General features: G+C 38.0%; 2 protein-coding genes across 3 annotated transcripts; both read right to left on the reverse strand.

The window, feature by feature from the left end:
* Positions 1–12,391: 12,391 nt before the first annotated feature.
* LOC124876471 (calcitonin gene-related peptide-receptor component protein) lies at positions 12,392–17,117 on the reverse strand. 2 transcript variants are annotated; one of them, XM_047379282.1, is made up of 6 exons: positions 16,995–17,117; positions 15,014–15,050; positions 14,821–14,919; positions 14,645–14,739; positions 14,477–14,534; positions 12,392–13,317 (listed from the first exon to the last, which is right to left on the reverse strand). In XM_047379282.1, the coding sequence occupies exons 1-6, from the start codon at positions 17,000–17,002 to the stop codon at positions 13,174–13,176; spliced, it is 441 nt and encodes a 146-aa protein (XP_047235238.1). In that variant the 5' UTR covers positions 17,003–17,117; the 3' UTR covers positions 12,392–13,173. The 2 variants fall into 2 exon arrangements, with proteins under 2 accessions (XP_047235238.1, XP_047235239.1); XM_047379283.1 differs by lacking the exon at positions 16,995–17,117 and adding an exon at positions 16,807–16,945.
* A 494-nt stretch (positions 17,118–17,611) lies between these two features.
* Positions 17,612–21,834, reverse strand: LOC124876498 (serine protease FAM111A-like). Its single transcript, XM_047379332.1, has 3 exons — positions 21,742–21,834; positions 20,867–20,934; positions 17,612–20,696 (listed from the first exon to the last, which is right to left on the reverse strand). The coding sequence occupies exons 2-3, from the start codon at positions 20,921–20,923 to the stop codon at positions 18,870–18,872; spliced, it is 1,884 nt and encodes a 627-aa protein (XP_047235288.1). The 5' UTR covers positions 20,924–20,934; positions 21,742–21,834; the 3' UTR covers positions 17,612–18,869.
* Between the last annotated feature and the right edge of the window lie 2,397 nt (positions 21,835–24,231).

Below are 24,231 nucleotides of genomic sequence, written 5' to 3' on the forward strand. Positions count from 1 at the left end.
GTGCTATTGGTGGAAGCGTTAAAGGGTAATTCCGCCTCTTTGACAGCTCAATTTATTTTCCACCACTAGAGGAAAATTACTTTACCACATCGATTGGTATGCTTTCAGTGTAATCCCAAAGGCGAAATTTAATCACAGTGAGGGATTTACTGGAGGTTAAAGCCGCCACGTTTAATTTAAACATCTTTTCATTAGTGACAGACTTTGGTTTATTCTAAGTTACAAGGATCTTCTCCAAGAACTAAAGCCCTCTGAGGAAGGCCAAGTGTTACCAAAGCAGATTAGTAAAACTTGTGAAAACGCAATAAATAAAGCATTAAATAACCACTGACGTTCTTGGATAAGTAATGAGAGGCATAAACCGTTGCTAAAATAGTTCATGTAAAATTGCTGATGATGAGAAATAATAAAGTAGTGGCTTTTTATTCTCACTGAATCACAATAACCATCCATAATATTTACAGATTTACAACTGGTGGTATGCCTATGCTGTAAAAAAGACAAAGTGGATGGAACCAGCCAGGAGAACATTAAGTCAATAATACATTACTGCAACAATCCATGCTGTTTGTCAGATCCAGAAGAGCGTTAAACTGGACTCATCTTGAGAGCACATCTTATGCAGGCAGAGGAGAAACAGGCTGGAGCAAAGTTTTCCCTCCTTCCTGAAGAAGTTAAAGTGGACAAGGAAAGGGCAAATGTCCACCAACAGGCCAGGGGAGGGCCTGGGTTTTTGGACTGATAGGGGACTGTCACAACAGTCTGACTCTGGAGCGGTCAAGAAACTGAGGGCGGTAACATACAAACACACACTCATTTGCAAATATCTTTTCTGTTTTTCTGCAATAAAGAAAGCTTATTAACTGCAGATGATATGGTTTTAACGTTGACAGATGTAACAAGAGGCTATATGTTATTCCTGTGTTAAAGAGGTTCTTTTCCAAAAGGGTCATAAAGTAATTGTTTTAGAGAAACAAGTTCTCTCTCTCATCATGGTAGATTCAGGGTCAAATATTGCTACTAAAAGTCCTTAAAAGAAAGAGGAATTTTAAACACCTCCAAAACTCAGTGGTAACCATGTGTTTCTATGTCAGCCTCAGGACAGATCCCACGGAGGAGCATTTTAAAGTCCATCGCATGTGTAACACCTGATGGATTCTCCTTCAGGTATTGTTTCCTGTTGTCAGAGTGTACCCCAATAATCTAACGGGTAGAGATCTCTGAGAATAGGGTTAGTTTTACTGCAGAGGGTCTCCGTACAGTCTGACACAGTACTTCCAGTAGGGTACAGCTTTGTCCACAAGCGTTAACTAGAGCTTGAATAGAAGGTGCAAATTCATTGTTTTCACAGCAGCTGCTGGGAAGAGGTTAAATTAGCTGATTTTCCCACTCTTCTGATTTTATGAAGCCTGCTGACTTACATTGTACCTCATATCTGCTCCTGACAAAAATATGAAAAGCTTGGTTCTGCATTTTCTCCTCTGGGAAAAGAAAGAAAATCTAATCACTTCTGTGTTGCGTTGGAATGTAAATTATTTTCTCTAACACCCCAACAGCAAAATGTTTCAGAATAATGGGTTCAGTTAAACACATCTTTTTCACGTTCTGAAGGTAAGAAAGAATCTAATTGGACAAGTGGTACCACAAAAAACTCTAGTATCATGTTCTCTAAAGACTCTGCTTAGAAAGGCCTTCTTCCAGAAACTGTGGAACTATTTCCCACCCCAGTACCAGATTTTGAAGCATGCTTTTCCTTTAATCCAAAACAGATCTGTGTTTTATTATAATGTCTGAAGCTCCTTATGAACTCTGGGTTAAAAGAAAATATGACGTGGGGCTAATTTAGAGCTGTGAACTAGTGATTTAGTGATTGAAACTCCTAAATCTGTTGTTGTTGATGCCAGAAATAATAAACCCTTTAGTCTGAAAATATTTAAGGTATTTAATCCATTTTCTTTAATCTCTGCAGAAATCTGGCATCAGTGTTTAAAGCAGTGGTCCTCAACCTGTGGTTCCTGGATCCTTGAGGCCCGTGAGCCATAGATTGTGGGTCAGTAAAGAAAATTTAAATAAATTAATAAAGGTATGCCATTTAACTGAACAGAGTACATTCAAATAACAACACCAACCCAAAATACTACACTTATTAAATAAAAGATCTAAGCCAATGATGGGTTCTGGCTTTAAAATCTAATACTCAAATTAGGTTTCTACTCTGGGGAACACAGGTTGAGGCTGAAGGTTGTTTTGCAGCCAGGGTTAGGATTCAGGAAATTAAAACTCATAGTCACTAAAGTCCTTTATGACAGAATAAAGGCAGAAGTAATTAGGGTTCAAGAATTAAAATCCTAGGAAAGACCTTTATGGGGCATAAAGGCAGGTAAAGTCCTTTATTTTAGGGATAAACAAAGGCCCCTCTCAACATTAAAGAGGAAGAGCGGCTCAAACTCCAGTCTCCTGCCCAGGGAGAAATGTTTGATTTCATGACAACTTGGATGAGTTTGAAAATGTTCAAATAAAGGTTTCATTTTTGGGGACTTATAGGGTTAAAATAATAATTAAATCCTACACTACCTAGGAGTACCAAACAAATTTCAAATTAGTACAAAAGATAACTTCAAATTACCAATATTTCAAATAATGGAACATTTTCTAGCATTTGAATTATAACAGAAGGGTCCTGAGAATAATTTTCTTCCCCAACTTTCAAAACTTTAATAACCCTGATTTAAAGTTTATTATGTCCAGTCCCTTTTGAAGTGCTACAATGAAATAAAATCTAGTTGGGGATTAAACTTAGTTGTTCATTTTTATGTTTAAGTTTTAACACTGCAGTGTTTGTGTTTGTTTAGTGTCTGGGTAGAACCATAAAATGTTAATACCGGCCTAAAAATTGTCTGCATTTAACCTGAGCAGAGAAATTCTGAAATACAGCTGTGATCAAATTAAACTTAACAAAAAGAAAAATTTAACAGCAACTCTGCTGTCATTACAATGTTTAAAGTATGAAGAATTAGCAAAGAGTTTCAGCAGCAAAATATTTGGATTCATATAAGAGAAGACTGCTGCTCTGCTTCTAAATTATTTGAGATCTCTTTGGATTGTGTGCACTTATCTTTAAACAGGATCCTGATGATCAAAGCATCTGGAAATATGCTAAGAAAAACATTTTTGAAAAGAGATTGTTGAAAATTTCTTTAAATTACTGAAGCTTCATTAAGTCACTGAGTAGATTTGACGTCATTAAAACATTTATTAAATTTGATATTTACAATTTGATCAGGAAAACAACTAAATTTTGGCCAACTGTGTCTCTGTCTGTGATATTTGTCTTTGTTTCATTGGAATTAATGAGTGTTTGTTCATATGTTGCATGCTATAATAATTCATGTTTAGAATAATGTTTTGTAACCCCAGACTGATTAAAACCTTCAGTTTTCAGGAAAGCTTCTTAACTCCTAAGAAGCAGCGTGTTTTTGATGTAAGTTGATGTTAAAAGTTCTGCAGTCTTAAGTCCACTAAGATGGGTTGGAAGGACAGAACCGTGGGGACCGCCCACAGTCCACCTACAGACAGCCTATCATAGGTTGGTTTCGCCTGGCTCCGCCCACCTACCAGGTTTGAACACACCTTAACTTCCATGGAAACGCTCATCCCTTCCTTCCTGAGTTCAACACTGTTTGAAAGAAAAGTGAGAATAATAAAGGGGGCTTGTTGTGATAACTGCGTTAAAATAATTGTTTATAAAATGACTGAGTAAAGATAAAGCATGAAATTTAGAATCATGTGTTTTATAATTAAAATGTTAATGAAATAGTTTAAACTTCTTCAAATAATTAGTTTTGCTTGCAGAATCATTGGGGATTTAATGGACTGAAAACTTTATCCTGGTCCCAATAAATTAAACTAGCTGAAAGTTCAAGATATGCCACAAATAAGGAATATATTTTGATAACAAACCTGAGTCATGATCCTATACTATAATTAATAATTTGGTTCAATTGGTAGGATTTATGCATTAAACCTGCATGATTTAAATTTACTCATCTTAAACCAAGACAAATCAAGATGATGTGACTCATTTAGAATGGAAACATTAAAATGAAATTCATAACATTTAATGTTTTATTGTTAAAACTGAGGTGACTGCAAATAGAAACAACCAGGTGGTTTTCTCCTAAATTTATTTAGGTAAATTCAATTCAATTCAAAAATACTTTATTAATCCCAAAGGGAAATTAAATGTTGTTATAGCTCATATTATGAAGGTTTCCTCAAAGAGCCGTTGTAGATGCTGATGGCTGTGGGCAGGAAGGATCTCCTGTAGCGCTCCGTCTTACAGCAGACCTGAAGCCTCTGACTGAAGACACTCTGTTATTGTAGGACAGTGTCATGAAAAGGATGCTAAGGGTTCTCCATAATGTTCTTCATTTTATGAAGAATCCGTCTTTCCACAATGATCTCCAGAGGTTCCAGAGGAGTTCCCAGAACAGAGCCAGCCTTCTTTATCAGCTTATTGAGCTTTTTTAAGTCCCTGGCTCTGATGTTGCTTCCCCAGCAGATGATGGCAGAAGAGATCAAACTCTCCACAACAGACATATAGAAGATATGCAGCATCTTGCTGCAAACACCAAAGGACCTAAGCTTCCTCAAGAAGTACAGTCTGCTCTGTCCCTTCTTGTAGATGGCTTCACAGTTGCATCTCCACTCTAGTCTGTTGTCCAGGTGAACACAGAGGTATTTATACTCCTCCACCACCTCCACTTCTTGTCCCATGATAGAAATAGTTTTTGACTTATTCCTGTTTCTCTTAAAATCTACAATCATCTCCTTTGTTTTAGTCACGTTCAAAATGAGATGATTGTTTCCACACCATGCCACAAAGCGGTCCACCACCTTCCTGTACTCAGCTTCTTGTCCATCTATGATCCACCCCACGACTGCAGAATCATCCGAGTATTTCTGCAGATGACAGGAGTCTGTCTTGTACTGGAAGTCTGAGGTGTACAGAGTGAAAAGGAATGGTGAGAGTACAGTCCCCTGTGGTGCTCCTGTGCTGCTGACTACCTGGTTAGACTCACAACCCTTCAGTCTCACAAACTGTGGTCTGTTTGTCAGGTAGTCTTTGGTCCAGGAGATTGTTGAGGCCTCCACCTGAGTCTTCTGGAGTTTCTGACAAAGCAAATCAGGTTGGATTGTATTAAATGCACTGGAGAAATCAAAGAACATGATCCTCACAGTGCTACTGGCTTCGTCCAGATGACAGTGGGTTTGTTGAATCAGGTGTATGATGGCATCTTCAACTCCATCTCCACAGCGATAAGCAAACTGAAGGGGGTCCTGATGGTTTACTGTTTGCTTACTCAGGTGGGCCAACAGGAGTCTCTCTAGGACCTTCATGATGTGGGATGTCAGGGCAACAGGTCTATAGTCATTGAAGACTGATGGGTGAGTTTTCTTTGGTACCGGAACAAGACAGGAGGTCTTCCACAACACCGGAACCTTCTTCTGGGCCAGGCTAAGGTTGAAGAGGTGCTGCAGAATCCCACAGAGCTGCTCTGCACAGACCTTCAGGACTCTAGGGCTGACATGATCTGGACCTGCAGCCTTATTCCGATTCAGTCTCTCCAGTTGCATCTTCACTTGACTTCTTGAGACACACAGGTGGAAGGGGGAAGCAAAGGAAGCATCAGCATCTTCTGATATGGTTGAAGAAAAACATGTAGAAGCAGAAGGGTCTAGGGCTGAGGTGGAAGATAAAAAATGTGAGGTGTTACTGGACAGCTGTGGGTCCTGTGGGTCAAAGGAAGGTGGAATGTCTGTTTGGCTGTGAGCAGGAGAGGAGGATGCGAAGCTTGTTTCTGAACTGACCCTATTGAAGAATGTGTTCAGTTCATTGGCTCTGTCCAGACCTCCATCGGTCTGATCATCCTTCTGCTTGAAGCCTGTGATCTTCTTCATCCCTGTCCACGCATTTCTGATATTGTTTTGCTGGAGCTTGCTCTCCAGCTTCTTCTTGTACACCTCCTTGCTGTCTCTTATCTTGACTTTAAGTTGCTTCTGTAAACTCCTCAATAATTCTCTGTTTCGCTCTCTGAAGGCTCTTTTTTTCTTGTTAAGCAGGTCCTTCAGGTCACTGGTGATCCAAGGTTTGTTATTGGGGAAGCATTTCACGGTTCTGGTGGGGATGATGTTATCCACACAGAAGTTTATATAGTTGGTTACACACTCAGTCATGGCATTGATGTCCTCTCCATGTGGCTGGCACAGTGCGTCCCAGTGTGTAGCCTCAAAGCAACCTTGCAGAGCTTCTTCAGCTTCCTGTGACCATTTTCTCACAGTCCTCTTTATTACAGGTTGCCTCTGAACAAGGGGCTTATATTTTGAGCAGAGAAAAACAAGATTGTGATCTGATTTGCCTAGAGGAGGTCTTGCTGTAGAGATGTATGAGTCCTTGACATTTGCATAAAACAAATCTAATGTTTTGTTTTCTCTGGTAGAGCAGCTGACAAACTGTTGAAACGTTGGAAGTGTAGCAGAGAGTGAAGCATGGTTAAAATCACGAGAAATTGCCACAAAAGCATTGGGGTTTTGTGTCTGTAGCTTAGCAACAACTGAGCTGATGGCATCACATGCAGTGTCAGCAACAGCGGAAGGTGGAACGTAAACTGTTGTCAAAATAACACTGGTGAACTCTCTGGGTAAATAATATGGACGAAAACTTACTGCCAACAGTTCAATATCTGGACTGCAGAGATGACACTTCACAGTAACATGTCCTGGATGACACCATCTGTTGTTCACAAATACTGCCAGTCCACCTCCTTTACATTTGCCGCTCCTCTTTAAATCTCTGTCTGCTTGTATGGTTAAAAAGCCCGGCAGAGAGACGCTGGAGTCGGGGATATGATCCTGCAACCATGTCTCAGTAAAACACTTAATACTGCATGCCCGGTACTCTGGCTGGGTCCTTTGTAGGGCTTGGAGTTCATCCAACTTGTTTCCCAACGATCTCACATTGCCCATCAAAATCGACGGAAGAGATGGTTTGAACTTCCTCCTTATCTCTCTTCTCTTAGCTCCTGCTCTGCATCCACGGCATCTCCTTTTCAACTCATCAGGGATTTGGGGTTGTAGTTGAAATATTATTTGAGCTTTTGAGATATTAATCAGCTGCTCCCGGTTGTAAGAAACAACCCCGTTGCCATGGCAATGCATCATAACAAATGTCCGAAAATAGAAAGTATTAAGAAAAATCCTCCAAGCTGCACAGCATCCGACACTGGAGTGGACAGTCATCCAAAAAAAATCAACTGTTTCCACCACAAGAGGAATAGTTCCCAAAAAAGAATAAATCAGAATCAAAAGTAACAGAGCTACTCCAACCTGCTGCCACCTTGAGTGGTGCAATTTAGGTAAATTCACAGTGGTGAACTCTGAGACTAATTTAATTAATACTAATTCATTTGAAATACATGATGATAAATTAATTCATTATTAATGAATAATTCTAATGATGTAAATGGCTAAAACATAGAGCTAACAAAAGCTATAAATATTTTAAATACATCAATCCTATGTGGTTCTAACTAGGTTAAAATTATATGCATGACTTCAAATGAAATTTAAAGAAAAATGCCACATTACGTACACAAACTGAAGCTAACGAAATTATAAAATAAACAGTTTAATAGGGAAAATAGACCTTTATATTAATGTACAAAATGAACCTTTTGAGGAGCAATCTATTAGCAAGAAGGAAATAGATTCTTAATTTCTTTAAATAATATTTAATGTGGTCTTGGTTGCTAAAACATTTTTTTCAATCATTAAAGACAAAAGACAAATGCTAAATTGACTAATGGGTTGAACCATGCGTACAAAGAGTGGATGTCAGCCTTAATAAAAAAAAAATGAAACACTGGGTTACAAATGTTTTAGCACGTATGGGTGCAGTACTGTAACTATGGGGATGGTTGCTCATATCTCCAGTGAGGACTTAGTGACATTGTGAGAGAAGATCACACTTTGTGTTTTGTCTATAAAACTGGTGCCCAGCTCCCCAAGACCTCATCCTGAAAACTTGTCTGAATGTACGGGTTAATTCCTCTAAATTAGTCAAAAGATTCATTCTCCCTTGCTGGAAAATTTTCAATGAAGATCCATGTAATTATTAAAGTAGTTTCTGCTTAATGGAAAAGGTAAAAATACAAGAATTATTTTAACCTTCAGTAACTGAACCAACTGTTGGAAATAAAGGAGTTCAGACTGCAGCAGATCTAAAGTTTGACATCGCCAAGTGATACAGTGGATAAAATGCAGACTCAAAATGGACCAGTCTTACGTATCAAAGTTAATATCCCTATTTGAAGATTTTTGAGCTTTAATATGATGCAAACTGAGTTACGCACCTGAGATTATACCTTGGACAAAGGTCCTGGGAATAGTTCATTTATTCTAGAAAACAGCTATCACTGTAGAAGTTTGTCTGCAACCGTATATCGAGCCTTCTCTCCAGGTGGAGCTGTCTGCCATTAGCAGGATGCAGTCAGAGTACACCAACTGCAGCAAGGGTTATTGGACCAGCCAAGGAAGAGACATCGAAGGTCCAGACACAAAGAGTCCATTCCAAGGTGCTGCTGGTGGCTCGTACAGTGACTGCTTACCACAGATGGCTTCCTAATCCACCAGATGACTCCACTCCTGAGGGACGTCAGCCCAAGCCAACGGGCTAGAGCACTAAGCCTGCTCCAACCATCACAGGATGTAAAGAAAGGAGATCACTCCATGAAGGACAACGGCCCACCACAAACCAAAGAACTGTAAGCTAATCACTGGAGAGTGATTGAAGAGGTGGGTGAAGAACAGTTTTTACAATGGGCATAATAATCCCTTGGGCAGTGCAACGTTTGCTTTAAATAAGATTACGGATGAGAAGAAGATGTCTTTTATCTACCTCAACTCTCCCAAATTGAAGATGTACAGAAGATAGGACTTTTTGCATGTTTGTTCTCTCTCTTCATCATTGTTATATTGTTATGTTATGTTGGTTTATTCTTTCCGAGATTTTTTTTTATCAAAGCTTATCAGGTCTGACAGAGCTGTCTCTACATCAGAACAACTGAGACAGGTAACCGTAAAGGTAACCCTAAGAATACTACAGTGGCTGCAAGGATTGACCTCTGTGATGTAGTCCCCCGCAGAGGTTATGACAGTTGGTTCAGAAAGCAGATGTGTACATTTGTGTCCGCAAACCTGGGAGGCTAGCAATTGGAAAATGGTGTCCGGACTGGACTTATGTGTACTGGAATTCAAATCCAAAAGGTTCTATCAACCCGAACTATAACTATATTCCACAGGGCCTGCGGCAACACATCAGTTTGATTAGAGACAAGTCCACCCAACGAGCAGACACCACTAGATATAATCCCCTGGTAATAACTGTCAGAGAAATGTGGAAGAATCCCTGGCCTACTGTTAATCATGCAGAACTTAATGAACTTGTTTTGGTTTTAGGAGCTGATGTCTCTGGAAGAGACCCACTGGGATTGTTTCGAATTCAGTTTGTGGATCAACCTAAACCTCCTCATGAAGTTCTAGATATTACTGGTGTTAGCCCTTCTCCTAGCCCAACCACACCTCCTCAAGCATTGGTCACTTACTTAAACGTCTCAGCACCTGAAGTAGTTACAAGTTGAAACTGGATTCTCTGACAAAAACATCTGGTTAAAATGGATAACATTTACGATAAAAGCAATAACATGAGTGTATTGCCTGTTCTTCAGCCAGACCACAACTTTTCACTACTCCTGCTCTCCCACATGGTGTTCCAGATGAGTATAAGTTAGCTAATCCTGTAGTCAATGGGTTTGAATCAATATTTCTTTGGATTACTCCAAACAAAAACGTTGATCGCATTAATTACGTCCACTACAATATGTAGCGCTTACCAAACATCACCAGAGATGTAATGGTCGGCGTAACTGACCAATTATCCTCCAGTTCTCTTATGTCTTGGCAAACCAGAATGGCTTTAGACATGTCGTTGGCTGAAAAAGGAGGTGTTTGTGCCATGTTTGGTCCTTTATGTTGTACTTTTATTCCAGATAACAGGTCCTGATGGTTCAGTAACCAGAGCTCTGGATGGATTATGCACCCTGGCTCCCTGGTACCTTGACTCTGGTGCTGATTCTTTGTCTGACTGGTTTACTGCTACCTTTAGTAAATGGAAGGGTTTTATTATTGCAGGTATGACTTCTTTTGTCTGCGTACTCTAATTAATAGATTGATTACCTCTAGGTCATATCAGACGCACCTCCTCACAGGTGAAGGGGAACCCTTGGATTGCTCTGATGAGTCTGAAAGTGACTCTCATGATGATGTTATTTTTCTAAGTTTTATCAATGTTCAATTTCCATCTGTTCACATAATCTTCTTGATTCTAATGATGTAGATGTGTACCGAACACACACAAGGTACATGATAACTCATGATTTCATTTTGCTAGTATATTGGTGTACTAATATATTCTACTATATTTTCTTCATTTAATTTTTTTGAGTGTTTGAATTCTTTATATTATTTGTGTATTCATTTTATCTGATCATTCCTTAAAAGGTTTTTGATTGAAGAGATGTTTTTGTTTCCATCAAAATGACAAATTGTTTCCAACAAAGAGGATGACAGTAATAATAGATTTGTTGTAGTGTTTAGCTTTGTGATAATGTTTCATTATTAATTTTACATTATTTAGTCAATTTTTATTACGACTTATTTCATATAATCAATTTTTGATTTGTTTTTATTCATTTTATTACTAATCAATTCACATTTTGAAATTCATTTTCTTGTACTTTCCTTCGTCATTCAGTAAAAAATTTCTTGGGAGTTCGATAACATATGAAACTTGTTTCATTATAATTGAAGAGGGTGGATTGTTATGGAAATTTTTAGTGCTTTGCCTGATTTGCTCTTTGATACTCTATAGGAACTGACAAAAGTATTAGAACCCCTCAGTGTTATTCCACTCTTCTCTTATTTAGTCTTAGAGTAATGGTTTCTCAGCCTTCTGCTTGCAGCTGTGTGAGATAATATGTATGCCACACTGTTAAGATTATGTCTGGGACAACAGGTCTCATGAGAGTTACCTTGAAAACTGTTGTAACTTATAGGAGAACTTTTGCTTTGTCTGGTCAGAATGATTTGGCAGCACTACTGAGCGCATCTCCAATGCTGTAAAAAATCCTTCTCTCTTGCAAGATTAAAATAAAGCTGATTCTGAGTGACAATCATCGGTCTCTATCTTGGTAAAAACGAATTTTTCTACAACACTGGGCAATATGGGAAGAAGGTCCAAAAGAACTGCATGTGGAGAGGTTTGCCTCCCAGCTGGAAAAAAAGGTCCCATATAAGCAGCTAAAGCTACAATGGGATGGCTTAGACCAAACAATGTTTATGTGTTAGAATAGTCCAGTCAAAGTCCCCTTGAAAATGTATGTTTATAGACCTAACTAGAGCAATTTTGCAAAGAAGAATGAGAACAAATTTCCATCTTTAGATGTGCAAGGCTGGTAGAGACATACCCCAAAAGACATGCAGCCATATGTGCACAGAAAGGTGATGGACTCACAAAGCAAACCACACTTCTCACATTTTTCTGTAAAAAATATTAAAAACCATGCATCATTTTCCATCTAATTAATAATTATGCACTACTTTGTGTTGCTGTTGTCAAATAAAAATCATAATAAAATCCAGTGAAGTGTGTGGTTGTAACATGACAAAATGTGAACAATAACTTTACAAGCACTGGAAAACGTAACTGTGGGTGGATAGTTTGTTTCTCCTTTCCCTGGAGCTTTTGTTGTAGGCTACTTACCTTTCTGACGGGTTGACTCCGTAACTCTTTATTTGTGTCCTGTGGAATGTCGCAGGGTTTAACCAAGCTTAATGAGGTGAAATCAGGCTAAACCCTTCGTTTCAAGTGGCAATTGGGGCTGACTTTTTTCTTTTTTGCACAGCATGGTACAGCATACAGGAATATGTTTAAATGAAAAAAAGTGATGTTTTGCATGTTATTTTAGGTTAAATAAGTCAGAAGCAAAACAAATCATCTCTGTAAGTTTTCTAAAATGCTGTTTTTGGAATTTTCCTACAGGTTTCAAGTATATGTGGTTCAACCGTCTGTCCTCTTTTTAAAGCTTAGTTCGATAGACAGGCTGATCAAATTACTGCAACCAGGAGATACATCTTAGTCATACATGAAACTATACAAATAAGGCAATAGTAAAATCGTAAGCTAAAAAATTTGAATAACAAATAATTAGGTTTCCTCATTAAAAGAGGGATAGATCATATAGCAATAAGAATGGGAGGTAGAAGTTTGTCAAGAGATGTTTGCAGATTTTTTATTAGGGTACAATGGCAAAAAAATATCTTCTGTCTGACATTTAAAGCTTAAAGTTTCTCTACAAAAGGACATTATCTATTTTAGGTTGCAGACTCAATGCCCTCTTGGGCATGGGTCCACTCACCACTGTGCATTTGAATCCCGGCTCTTTAAGGAGGTTAGAAAGAACAGGAAACTGATGTGACATGCTAACAGGAAAGCAAAAAACAGAAACGTTCACACTTTGTAACCAGCACATCCTTCCTCTGCTGCAAGAGAACAGCACTAAAACATAAACTATCCCAAGACTGATGCTAGAGAGGTAAAGGAAAGCATGCAATATAATACATTTATAAATCTCTCTAAAGAGAAAGTATTTTAACAAAGTGAAATGAATATTGTGTTTATGGACTGGAACATAAACTACAGATGTAGCAAGATTATTTAATGTATGCTTAAGGATGCAATCTACATATATCTACATATATGTCATTTAACATCACTAAGGTAAACTCCAACCCTTTCTTGAGAGCACTTTTCTGTCCAAAAAGGACAGAAAGGCCAGTGAGCATGTTTTGGTCCAAATTGTATATTGGCATCACAGCTGAATACATGAACATGAATAAGAACTCAGCCTTTAGCTGCGGTCCTGCAGCCTCTTTGCATCCTGTCTTTGTGTTGTTTTTGATGCATGGTGAAGGTGCATGTGAAAACAACTCTGCAACATGTTTCGCCTCATCACCAGTTCTCACAATATACAGGTCAGGTGCAGGGCCGTCACCGTGTCACGACTGTTCACCGCCTTCATCCATTGTGTCGGCGGCAGCTACGTTTTCCTGCTCTGGGTCGCCTGGAAGGATGTCTGCCACCTTCTGGATGAGCTCCTCGATCTGCTCCTCCGACAGCCGCTCTTCACTTTCCTCCACCATCTAAACACAACAAGAACAGGTCACATTTAGCCATTTAGTAATGCTTTCTATGACGCTTTCTATGACAATTAAACACATTGCAGTTTTGAGAGATTTTAATTTTCATTATAGATCCCTTTTATACTTTTACTTCCCCTTGTTCATGCAATTGCTTTCAGGTTTTGATCTCATCTCCGGAGCTGCCACATTCAATAGAGTTGTAGATGTTTAACATTTCAATGCTGTTAACAAGTCAGTAGGCATAAAATCAATTACTAAATAAATACTGTTTCTCAAAATTAAAATAAACCTTGAAACTAATGGTAAAAATTATTTTCTTTAACACAACACTGTAGCAAAAAACATTCAGACTTCATAAAGAAGCAAGGAAAGGAGGAAGGACCAAAGGAAGGAGATCACAAAGAAGCAATAAAGTACAGAATGATAGGAGAGAGGAAGGACAACAGCAAGAAAGGAAGAAAAGACTGAAAGGGACTTGGACCTGGGGATGGACAGAGAAAAGGAAGGAAATGCACAAGGAGGGAAACGAAGTAAGGGCACAAGGATGGAATGACACAAGGAAGAATGTAAGGAAAGACCCAAGGGATGAAGCAGGGATAGTAGGAAGAAAGACTGGAATGAAAGGAGGAAAAATATAAGCAAAGAAGGGCCAAAGGAAATATGCAAAAAAGGAAAGGCACAAAGAAGAAAGAACATAAGGAAAGACAAAGCATTTAGACAACACCCCAGAAATCATCTATTATTTTTCCCATATTCTTAAATTCCTTTTCCATTATTTTCCAGACTTGGAAAATAACCTGCTCTACCTGTTGCTGCACAGGGTCAGCTGGCTGAAACATGATTGCAACGGTTTTCACTTTTTTACTGAAAAGACAAATCAAGGTGTTTGGAAGTATTTCCAGTCCCCAGTTTTCAGGATCCATGGAAATAGATAACCTGGCAAATTAACCAGTTAATATCATTTTGTTCACACCAATTAATCCTTAGGGGGGTCCAGACATAACAACTTAAATGGAAAGCAGCCAAACATCATCAGAGTCTTGCTGCCAAATGTCATCAGCAGATTTGGCAGATAGAGTCACCGTGTAAATGCATGTAGTCACTAATATTAAGTAAAGTTATTACACATATATTGAGGATGATGATGAAAAAAACTCACAAGCTGAATTTCCACTGCAGCCTGCGGTCGGTGGTTTAGCAGCTGTAGTTTTTCTGCCCTGGTGGTGGGAAACACATCAGAGCCAGGCTTAGTGGGACAGCAAGCATTTAATCAACTCAACAAAATCCACATGCAGAAATTTCAGGGCTTCAGTCAGATCTTACTGACTTTGTGAGCTTGTGATGCATCATGGTGATGAGGAACTCCTTGACGATCTCAGGACTTTGTCTGCTGCATGGTGTCTTTGACAGGTACTTCAGGGTCTGACAGCAAACACGGAGGACACTGCGGCCATTGTTTGTTTTTTTGTTGACAGAGCAGGGCAAAAAGAGATGTGTGCCTACCTCGTACATGATGGTGTTGAGGTTCTGCTGCCCCGTGCTATGTTTGCTCTTCCCGGCATCTCTCCTCTGCTCCTTGAGATCTGTGAGGAGTTTTAACACCTAGAAAACATGATGGAAAAAAGAAAATAGTTTTGAAAATAAACTGAGGGTCTTAGCAGGAAGAAATTGTGTTAGGAGAAACATGCTGCCTTACTTCATAGTTGCTTAGCATGGCAGCGTTTGCATTTTTCCTGAGAAGACACAAACATGCCACTTTCAAGTTTCTCTGACGAAACATATACATTTTAAATAGATCTTTATTTGTATAGCCCCGTTAACTAAGGTAAAAAATCCTTAATAAAATAACAGATTAAATAAAAAATCCAAACTATGCTCTCGCTTTATCTTTGTACTTTTCAGTGCACTAGTTAAAAACGTAATTGAGTTCTTGCAGGAAGTGTTTTTATTAAATTAACAGCAAAAGCAAGAATAACAAAAGAGCTTTCACTGAATAGGTGAACTAGAAGTAATTCGGTCGTTTTGACACACCGAAACATTTAGAGTCATGAAAACTGCTGAAGAAAAGTTTAAAGAACAGAAACCAAAAGGAGTGTCAGGGTCTGTTGTTTTAATGCCTCATTTCCAATCAGGGGCACACGTTCTGCAGAACCTTTATTTCTATGATCCATGAGCATGTTGGTTTTATTCATCTATATTATTTTTGATTGTGTGACTGTTTCAGTATTCAAAACAGGCAAACACTCTGGCTTGGGTTATTCCGTGCAGTCTTCGTAGTTATGCTGCTATAGTCTTAGGACATACAGTGAGGAAAGAAATCACTCCCCACTCTGCCACTTCTTCTAACTACTGGGGCAATCGTCTTGCAGTCTGAAAGCTGTGTGTTCAATTTCAGCTTCCTCATGCCACATGTTGGTGCTCTCCCGGTCACGACACTTGGCCAAAGGTTTCCAATCTATCTAGGTGTTAGGTGAGAATGTGTGCTTGTTATTTAATGTTGGTGTGAGGCATCATTGTTGGAACCATAATATCATTCAGCTCTTTCCTGGAACTTGGATGATGTTTTCCAGGAACTTTCCGAGTAATTTCCATAACTATCATACTTTTATGGGTTTAATCTGTTTTCGGGACGAAAGCCAGTAAACTAGTACTAACGGATCATTGGTTATGTGTTAAGCTGTATTTCTCTCCTAGACAAAGTAAACTAGCACAGCTATTACAACCAGTATCTTTGTGAACTTTGTTTCCTTTTCCATTGAAAGTACCCCTGGACCAGTGGTTCTGTGTTTTTTTTTTCTGTCTCTCCTTCCTGTCCGTTCAGCTCACAGCTGGTCGCCTTACCAGCTGCTCATACAGAGCCTAGTCTTGCTGGAAGTCCCTCCAGTCATTTTTCTACACTGTTGCCTTATACTTGATCAGAATAAGGGATTCCTACTAAGTCAACGACTTAAAGCATTTAACTGTACTGCCTTAGATAATGAACCTTTTTCCATTCGGTTTCAAACCAACTAAACCTGAATCCACTGTATTAGAATGTGGATTGAATCGGACTGTACGTTGTGTGATCAGAATATGTCTATTTGATTTAAATGGTACTGGAAATAATTGGATTGATCCGATCTGAAATACAACCAAACTGGACTGTGTATAAATGGATGCCCTGGGAAGACGTTTATTGTATTTTGGTGCTCTTTAAATAAACCGGACGGAATTTACAAAACGTAACTACAGTTTGTCAAAAAAATTGCACAAAAAGAGAAGAGACGTTTCTTCTATCGTTTGAAAGCCCAGTATGTCTGTCTTTGCTATTTATCAACAGTGAAAGTACTTTTATTTAATTCACTATTAATTTTTATGGTAGAATTTAGTATCGTATTGAAGTAGGATTAGCCTAGTGTTAAAATGCAACTCTACATCCGCAAACAAACAGCTAAATGTCTCATAACACAAACAAAAATGACACAAATATACCAGTAATTCAAAACTAACCTAATTCTTATTAGAAGTGTTAATTGTTAGATGGATTTAGAAATGTTCCTCCGAAAAGCTCAACGAATAAACCGCGAAACTGAAAAATTTTTCACTACAACGGTTGGTTGTAAAATCCATAACACACAGCTGCAACTATTATTGCTACTTAGATAAAATAAATTACATTAAAAGAAAAAAAATCTTACACTTCCATTTCGCATGCAGCTTTGATCCGTTATTAAAGTGTCCGTGGGGAAACTATAGAGCGGATCAAACGTTCCGCGGACGTAAATCCAAATCTAACTGTTTGGTTCGTCCTGCCCTCTTAGAAACTAAAACTGGCTCCAGATTACTGTAAATCCCTGATGAAGTCCATGGGAAAGAAAGGCTGAAGACATAGACTCTCCAAGGTTCCCCAAGAAACTCCTGTCAGATAAGACCAGAACCACTCTAGTGGAGTGCCTTTGATGCCACATTGTTCCAGCTGAGATTAGGATGCTCTCTCAACATAATAAAAGGCATCCGCATCTCTTTCACACTGTTGTCTGTCAGATCGAGCTGGATTTATCCATGGATCAGATTTTAAAAGTAGAACATCAGGAATCATTTATAACAAAAGTTGGATGTTATCTTTGGGTAACGAAGCCAGAGAGGCATGCTAAAACTTTTTTTTAAAAGCAAGTAAAAGATGCATTAAGAGCAAAGACAAAAAATCAGTTTCCACATTTTTAAACTGGTAGACATCCTTCAAAAGACCCGAAGCTGTAATGCCAGCTTTCAAAAGCCGGTTCTACAAACCACCGGACTGGATTCAAATAAAGGCTACACTTTTGACATTTTTATTTTTAAATTTGAAAACCATTTATTTTTCTTCAGTTTCAGTTATGTGCCAACATATAAAGCTGCAATAAAATACATTGAAGGTTGTAACATGACAACATTTGGAAAAGTTCAAAGCATATAAGGCACAGTTTTACAAAGCACCTCTATATTTCGTATAAGTTCAACTGAGAATTTTACAGTCACAAATTATTATTCCATTTATGATGATGAAAAACACACCAGAAAGAAACTAAATCTAAATATAACTTGAGTAATATGCAAATACTACTAAACCTACACCAAACATTAATTCATCTACACTACATTATATTATTTACCTATTCAAAATGCCCTACAAACCGTTACATCAAAATATTTAAAAGGAAAATCGTTAAATCACATAAAATAGTTGCATATTATGCAAACAAATGTACATAAATGCTCAGACTCACTTTCCAAAATAAAGTCAAACACAGAAAAAAGAAAAATGATCAAAATAGGATGGCGTTATTGATCATTCTAAACAAGCAGTTATAAAGAAATGTGAATGCAGACACATCAGAAGTCAGCAATATCTAAAGAAATACAATCATCAGATTACTAGACATTTTTTAACATTGATATACTCAAAAGAAATAAGAATAATGTAATAAAGCCTTAAGAAATCCTGTTTTACGTTTGCCACAAGACATGCCATCCTTGAACAGACCATCCAAACAGTCAAACATGGTGGTGGCAGCATTATGCTCAGGCAAATATCTCCAGCAGGGTGAGGGAAACCACTTTTTTTTTGATAATTAAAAAAAAAACCATTGCAAGGACATGTTGAGGTAAGTATTTTACAAAACAGTTATCCTCTAAGTCCAAGAATGTCATCCTTTCACTACTTTTTACCATTGTGATATTTTCTACAAATACAACAAATCTTGAATAGGTGCAATTTCATTTAATTTAGTTTTTTTTTAACCACCCATTAAGGACCCACATTAGACATTATATTAAAAGTGCTATAAGGTGGAAAAACATGCAGTCCAACATGCATTTTTATTCCATTCTCACTTTCTGTTCAAATACATTTTAGATTATAGGGATGAACATCAGGAAAATGAAATTCAGACAATATGTGATATCTGCAAAAAGCATATATGCATTTTTTTAAAGTTGTTTAATAATAAAGAGAAAAAAATCGTCCCTAAATAAAACCGTGACGATCCTGAACTGTGATATTTCTGTCAGCAATAAATCTACTACAATTATGTTCAAGAAATATCCATCGGTATGGGCTCGTCTGTTTGACAGAAGAACGTCAGGAATTTGTTTAGTCTTACATCCTTTGAAACAGCAGCAGTACACAAATTGTTGACTGCATTTCTAAAATCAACATTTCCTTTTTTCACCAGATTCTTTACGCCCTCCATAACGATTTCATGCTGAGCGTAACTGCAAGCCAAGTATTCCTTTAACACATCATGCTTTCCTCTCACTACCACCTGGAGTATGAGGCGCACCATAATGGCTGACAAAGGATGAGCAAACTCTATCACACTCTGGGTTTCTCCGCTCGCAGAACGGTAGATGTAGCCTCCTGAATGCATAGCCACAACATTGGATTGCTTATCAAAAACAGGAGAACCAGAGGAGCAATGATAAAAACAAGATTCGTATGTAAGAAACTTTTTTGGGTAAATAGATTCTGCAACGCCCTCAAAGAAACCGCTAGTAACCAACTGAACGAAGTCCTTATTTTCCAAATAGTGTCTTTCTGCCACCTTAATGCGATTTTGCGAGGGAACAATCAGACATCGATCTGTTTTTTTCACACCTCCATCTGGATGCCCAATAATGGAAATGCCACCATCTTTGGGAAGAAAGCCAAAGTGCTTTAACAGCGCTTTAGGGATCATCTGGTTATCACTGAGCTTTAACAAAGCCCAGTCTCCACCAGGCACATCAGGGATGCACTCAAAGCAAACAAGCTCCACCACATCTAGTCCTGGCTCAGTCTGCTCCACTCTTTCATAAGAGAAGTGTACAGAGACCCTCTCATTGAGCTGGCCCCTGGTCTCATTGTAAATATTTTGAATGACATGGCCATTAGTGAGGACAAAGCTGCCAAACAAGAGGAACCCACTTCCACTTGGCTTGCTGTTTATTCTCACCTGACAGACAGAATCACTGTGACCCATCAGCTTCTTCATGGTGTCCACCTCAATGCACATCTGAGCACTCTGTCCAAAATCCACACGGAAAAGGTTCTGGATATGAGATAGCTTAGGGATATGAGTTTTTATGTCATTCAACGATTCTGTAAACTGGTAACATAACTGATTCTGCATCCTTTTGGAATTGGGTATTTCAACAGGCAAATTACCTGCCGTTATTTTCTCATTACCCTCCGAATCCTGTTTCATTGTGTTGTCATTCTCTGACTGACCCTGGATTTCATTTGGCACCAGATATGCTTCATCAAGACTACCAGGCAGACTCTCTGGTGGACTTGACCTGTCTAGCAAAATAATCTGGAATGTTTCATCATTGAGCTCATCAACAATGTTAGAGAGCTCTGTTTTTACTGAAGTGCTTTTGTTAGAGAGCACAATATTCTTCTTGAATATGGTGCTGAGGAGACGCCCATCTCTTTTTAGAGCACGCTTCACAGTCTCTCCTTTGTATGCATAAATAGTAATTTCATGTATTGCTCTCAGAGCTGGATTTTTCAGGATTTTCATAATACTTTTACCTCCCTTTGTCAACACATGGAAAATCACAAGCTCAGAAGGCCTTTTGTTCCGGCAGAAAGAAGTGTAGGCACCAACCAGTTTCCTTGGCTGCTCTACAGCTTTCACATACTTCACAGTAAGATCATCTTGTGGTTTAATTAAAATGCAAGGAAAGTTTGGACTGATGGCCTTTCCTTCCCTTAATATAACAAGCTCTTTGCCTTTGTTCTTCTCAGTCGTTTTTTTAAACAGTGCACTTATCTTCAGCGATTCCTCTACAGTTCCAGCTTTATTGCAGGTAATATTGGAGCAACTGTTGTTATTCAATCTCAACAAAAATGAATGAATCGAATGCAGCTTCTGGTCCTATTAGAAGAAAAAAAAAAAAAAAAAAAGTTACCTTTACTTAACACAACCAATGTTAAACTGCGTTAAAGCTATTCCACGATCAAATCATCCTTATTTATAAAAATGTTACAGTTAACTCATCTTTTATTCTTTCAAATGCCATGATAATATATACATTTGTGTCAAACCTTTAAAGCATTGTGTAAAGCAGGAGGCAGGCGGGTTTCATCATTCTGGTTAGCCATGTTTTTTATCTCTAGGAAAAAAAAAACAACACAAATGCATCATCAAGCTCCTTTAGGCGTCATTTTCATCGCAGTATTCAAAAATGACATCACAATTGTCACAATGCAAAATTAGTTCCCAATTTCGTTAGCAGATGCCACTTTTTATGCTTGAAACCTTATCTTGTCCTTCACTTGTCCCGAGTCTTAAGAAAACAAACAAATAAATAAATACTCAGGCCCCCTTTATAAGATGCTTGAAATCTCAACAAAAAGTGATCATAGTTAAAAACATTTGGACAGCCCTATCGCTAAAATTAGAAATAAGCTACTGTTTACTTTTTAATACATGGATGTTATAGAATATGAATTATATGTGTTGAAACTGTTAACCTTGTCAAGAAACAGGAAGCTATTGTTGGACAAATGATGCACTGTCACCCTGGGGGAAATAACGCGGTATAAATGCGCGTACGTGTGTATTTCTCGACTGAGACAAATAAAACATTTGTTATAATATTCTTTAAAAAAACAAAACAAGATAATGATAGCTATAACGCTGTAGTCCAGTTCTGGCAAGGAATAACATTATAACAAGGTGTTAGTTTTAATCTTGAAAAAAAAATAAACGTTGGTAAGGTTTCGTTTCGGAAATATAATTTTTTTTAACGCTTTAGGATATATGGAAATATGAAATGTGAACGTAGTCTGTTTTTCCACACTCGATTTAAAAAACAACTCGGTTCTGAATTGTATTACATCGTAGGAATTTACCATTAACTTATTTCTGCTTTTGAATTCAGGTAACAGGTGAGAGGCGATAACCTCGCCAAGCTTACCTCAAATTAAAGAACTTAAAACAGGGAACACCTTGTACGGCTCTCAGCGTGCTCAACTCTCCCTGAAAATTCGCGCGATTTTTTTTAAAATCCCTTCTTCTTCTTCTAAACACGAATTGGCGAACTACTGCCACCAGCTGGTGCTTAGTATGAGCTACACACGCACAACCCCCCTGGTCTTTTAGACAATACATTAACCTGATCTGATACCTGTTAGGTATTTTTGTAATAAAACAGTAGAATTTAGTTTTAATGTTGTTTTACTTTGGCTGTTAAATTAGATCATTTCAATGTCTTCAAACTGTGTAAAAAACAATGTTAATGCTCTAAATTTCAGGAGCTCCCCTTAAACATTTTTCAAATGGGTGCTCAGATGCAGTGCACTCATGATCTTGGAGTGGCATACCAAAACTGCAAGGCCATACACAACATTCAACAATAACTTTTAATAAATAAATGACAAAGCACATAATACTGTTTCGCCGTCTTCTCCACAGAATTCACATTTATCTGCATTTGCACAACATCAGTTCAGTTCAGTTCAGTTCAATTCCATGTATATATGTAGTGCCAGTTAATAAAAATGTCATTTCAAGGCACTTTACAAGAAAAATAAATCCATTTCACAAACACAGACCAATCCAACTCTGACTTTTCTGTTTGTCCTTAGATGACATATTTGTTAGTTTTTTCTTTTGCTCTACCAGTTTTTTTTGTTTTTTTTTACATAGGAAGGCAAGTGTAAAACCAGCATTCACTTAAGTGAGCTATTTTTTTTTTTTTTTTTTTTACCAGAGCAGCAGAAGCAGCAGGAAATGGTGAAAGTGGATCTTTGTTTGTTGCTTACCTCAATATATAAACAATTTATTTCTCCTTTAATATGCTTTTTAGCTCTTTCCAGATCTTTGGTCCAAGTAGTGGAAGGACGTTTTTTGTTTTTGAAAACCTTGCCTGATGTTTAATTCCCTTTAATCCAAACCTGTGCAGGTTCTCATAACTAAAGCCAGTGGCAGTGTGACTCCTGCAGGGAAAGAGAAGACTTTCCTTACATCCCCGGGCCAAACCTTTGAAGAGCCTATCAGTCTCAACAGGGCGTGATGTCCTTGGATGAATGGTAGACATAGCTTTACATTGCAGCAATATTAGAACTAGTGAAGACATGTCCTGGACAACTTGTATGGTCTTCATAAGTAATTTCTCTTCCAATTTATTTACTCCCGTCATGCAAATTAATTGGTCCAAAAATTGTTAACACATTGTCTCAAGACTGTTAAGAAATCATTTTGATCTACCTCAATAAATTATGTGAAATGCATATGAAGGAGGTTTTGTATGCTCCTTTCTTCATTATATCTGTCTCGTGGTCTCATATAGTTTTGTTTTAGTCAGTTAAATGGAACACCATTGCAGGCCACAAAACACAACAGAATGCCAGACAGCTGAAAAGATACTATAGGTGCAGCATCTTTTGGATCTGATTCTCTGGTTTGCCGTTAGTTCAGAGCTTAGATACATAAAACAGAAAGTAATATCTCTGTGTCAACTTCTATATGTGTGAAAACCCCACGGAAGATAAAAGGCCATTTGCAAATATTTCTATACTTTCTCAAGAGGGCTAGCAATTCGAACTGATTTACAGTTTTTGATTAATAAAACAAAACCCGGGCCATTTCTGGAAAATATTAGGTTAATCATCAGAGCCCATCTAATTTTCTGCTGCTCTTCTTCTAAATTTTATCCTTAAATTGCTTGGTTTTTCCCTCAGTGTCCTGATTTTATTCTTTCTTCCTTCTTCTCAGCCTTCTCTGGGATCCTGAACAGTATTGCCCATCTGAGGTATCAATCTGTAATGCAGGTCACGAGCAAAACAATGAATGTGTGTAGTGGTAATGACCTGATGATCCGCCTGGGTAAATCTGTACCATTTGATGAGTTTAAACTGCCTTCATTTGCAGATCTATGCAAAATTGTCGATCTTTAAAACCTACGAATTGCCCTTTGGACATTGTCCCTACCAGAGTGCTTAAATTTGTTTTTAAAACAACTTTTGTTGTATTAACTCTTCTCTTTTTTATGAATATATGTCTTTCTTTATGAGTCGTCCCTGCTGCTTTTAAACATGCAGTGGTCAGACCTCTACTCAAAAAGCCAAGTTTGGACCCCTCTGTACTTTTACATTTTAGACCTGTATCTCACCTGCCCTTTCTTTGTAAAATCCTAGAAAGTGTTTTTTTAATCAACTGTAGTCCAGTTTAGAAACAAATTTAAGTCCACAATAATATTGCATGATCTGTCTATGCTTGATGCTTGACCTCACTGCAAGAGGATCATCCAGTCCTCCAGTCACAATATTGGAATTCAAGGCATGGCACTTACAAATTGTTTTAACTCATACTTAATGGAGAGATCTTTCTCTAACGCTCAGCATGGACTCATGGACTCCTGCTTTACTTGCACAATGATCACCTGCACTGTTGTATTGCTCTTGCA

Source organism: Girardinichthys multiradiatus, chromosome 11 (assembly GCF_021462225.1).
Source record: "Girardinichthys multiradiatus isolate DD_20200921_A chromosome 11, DD_fGirMul_XY1, whole genome shotgun sequence".
In the NCBI taxonomy this organism is placed as follows: domain Eukaryota; kingdom Metazoa; phylum Chordata; class Actinopteri; order Cyprinodontiformes; family Goodeidae; genus Girardinichthys; species Girardinichthys multiradiatus.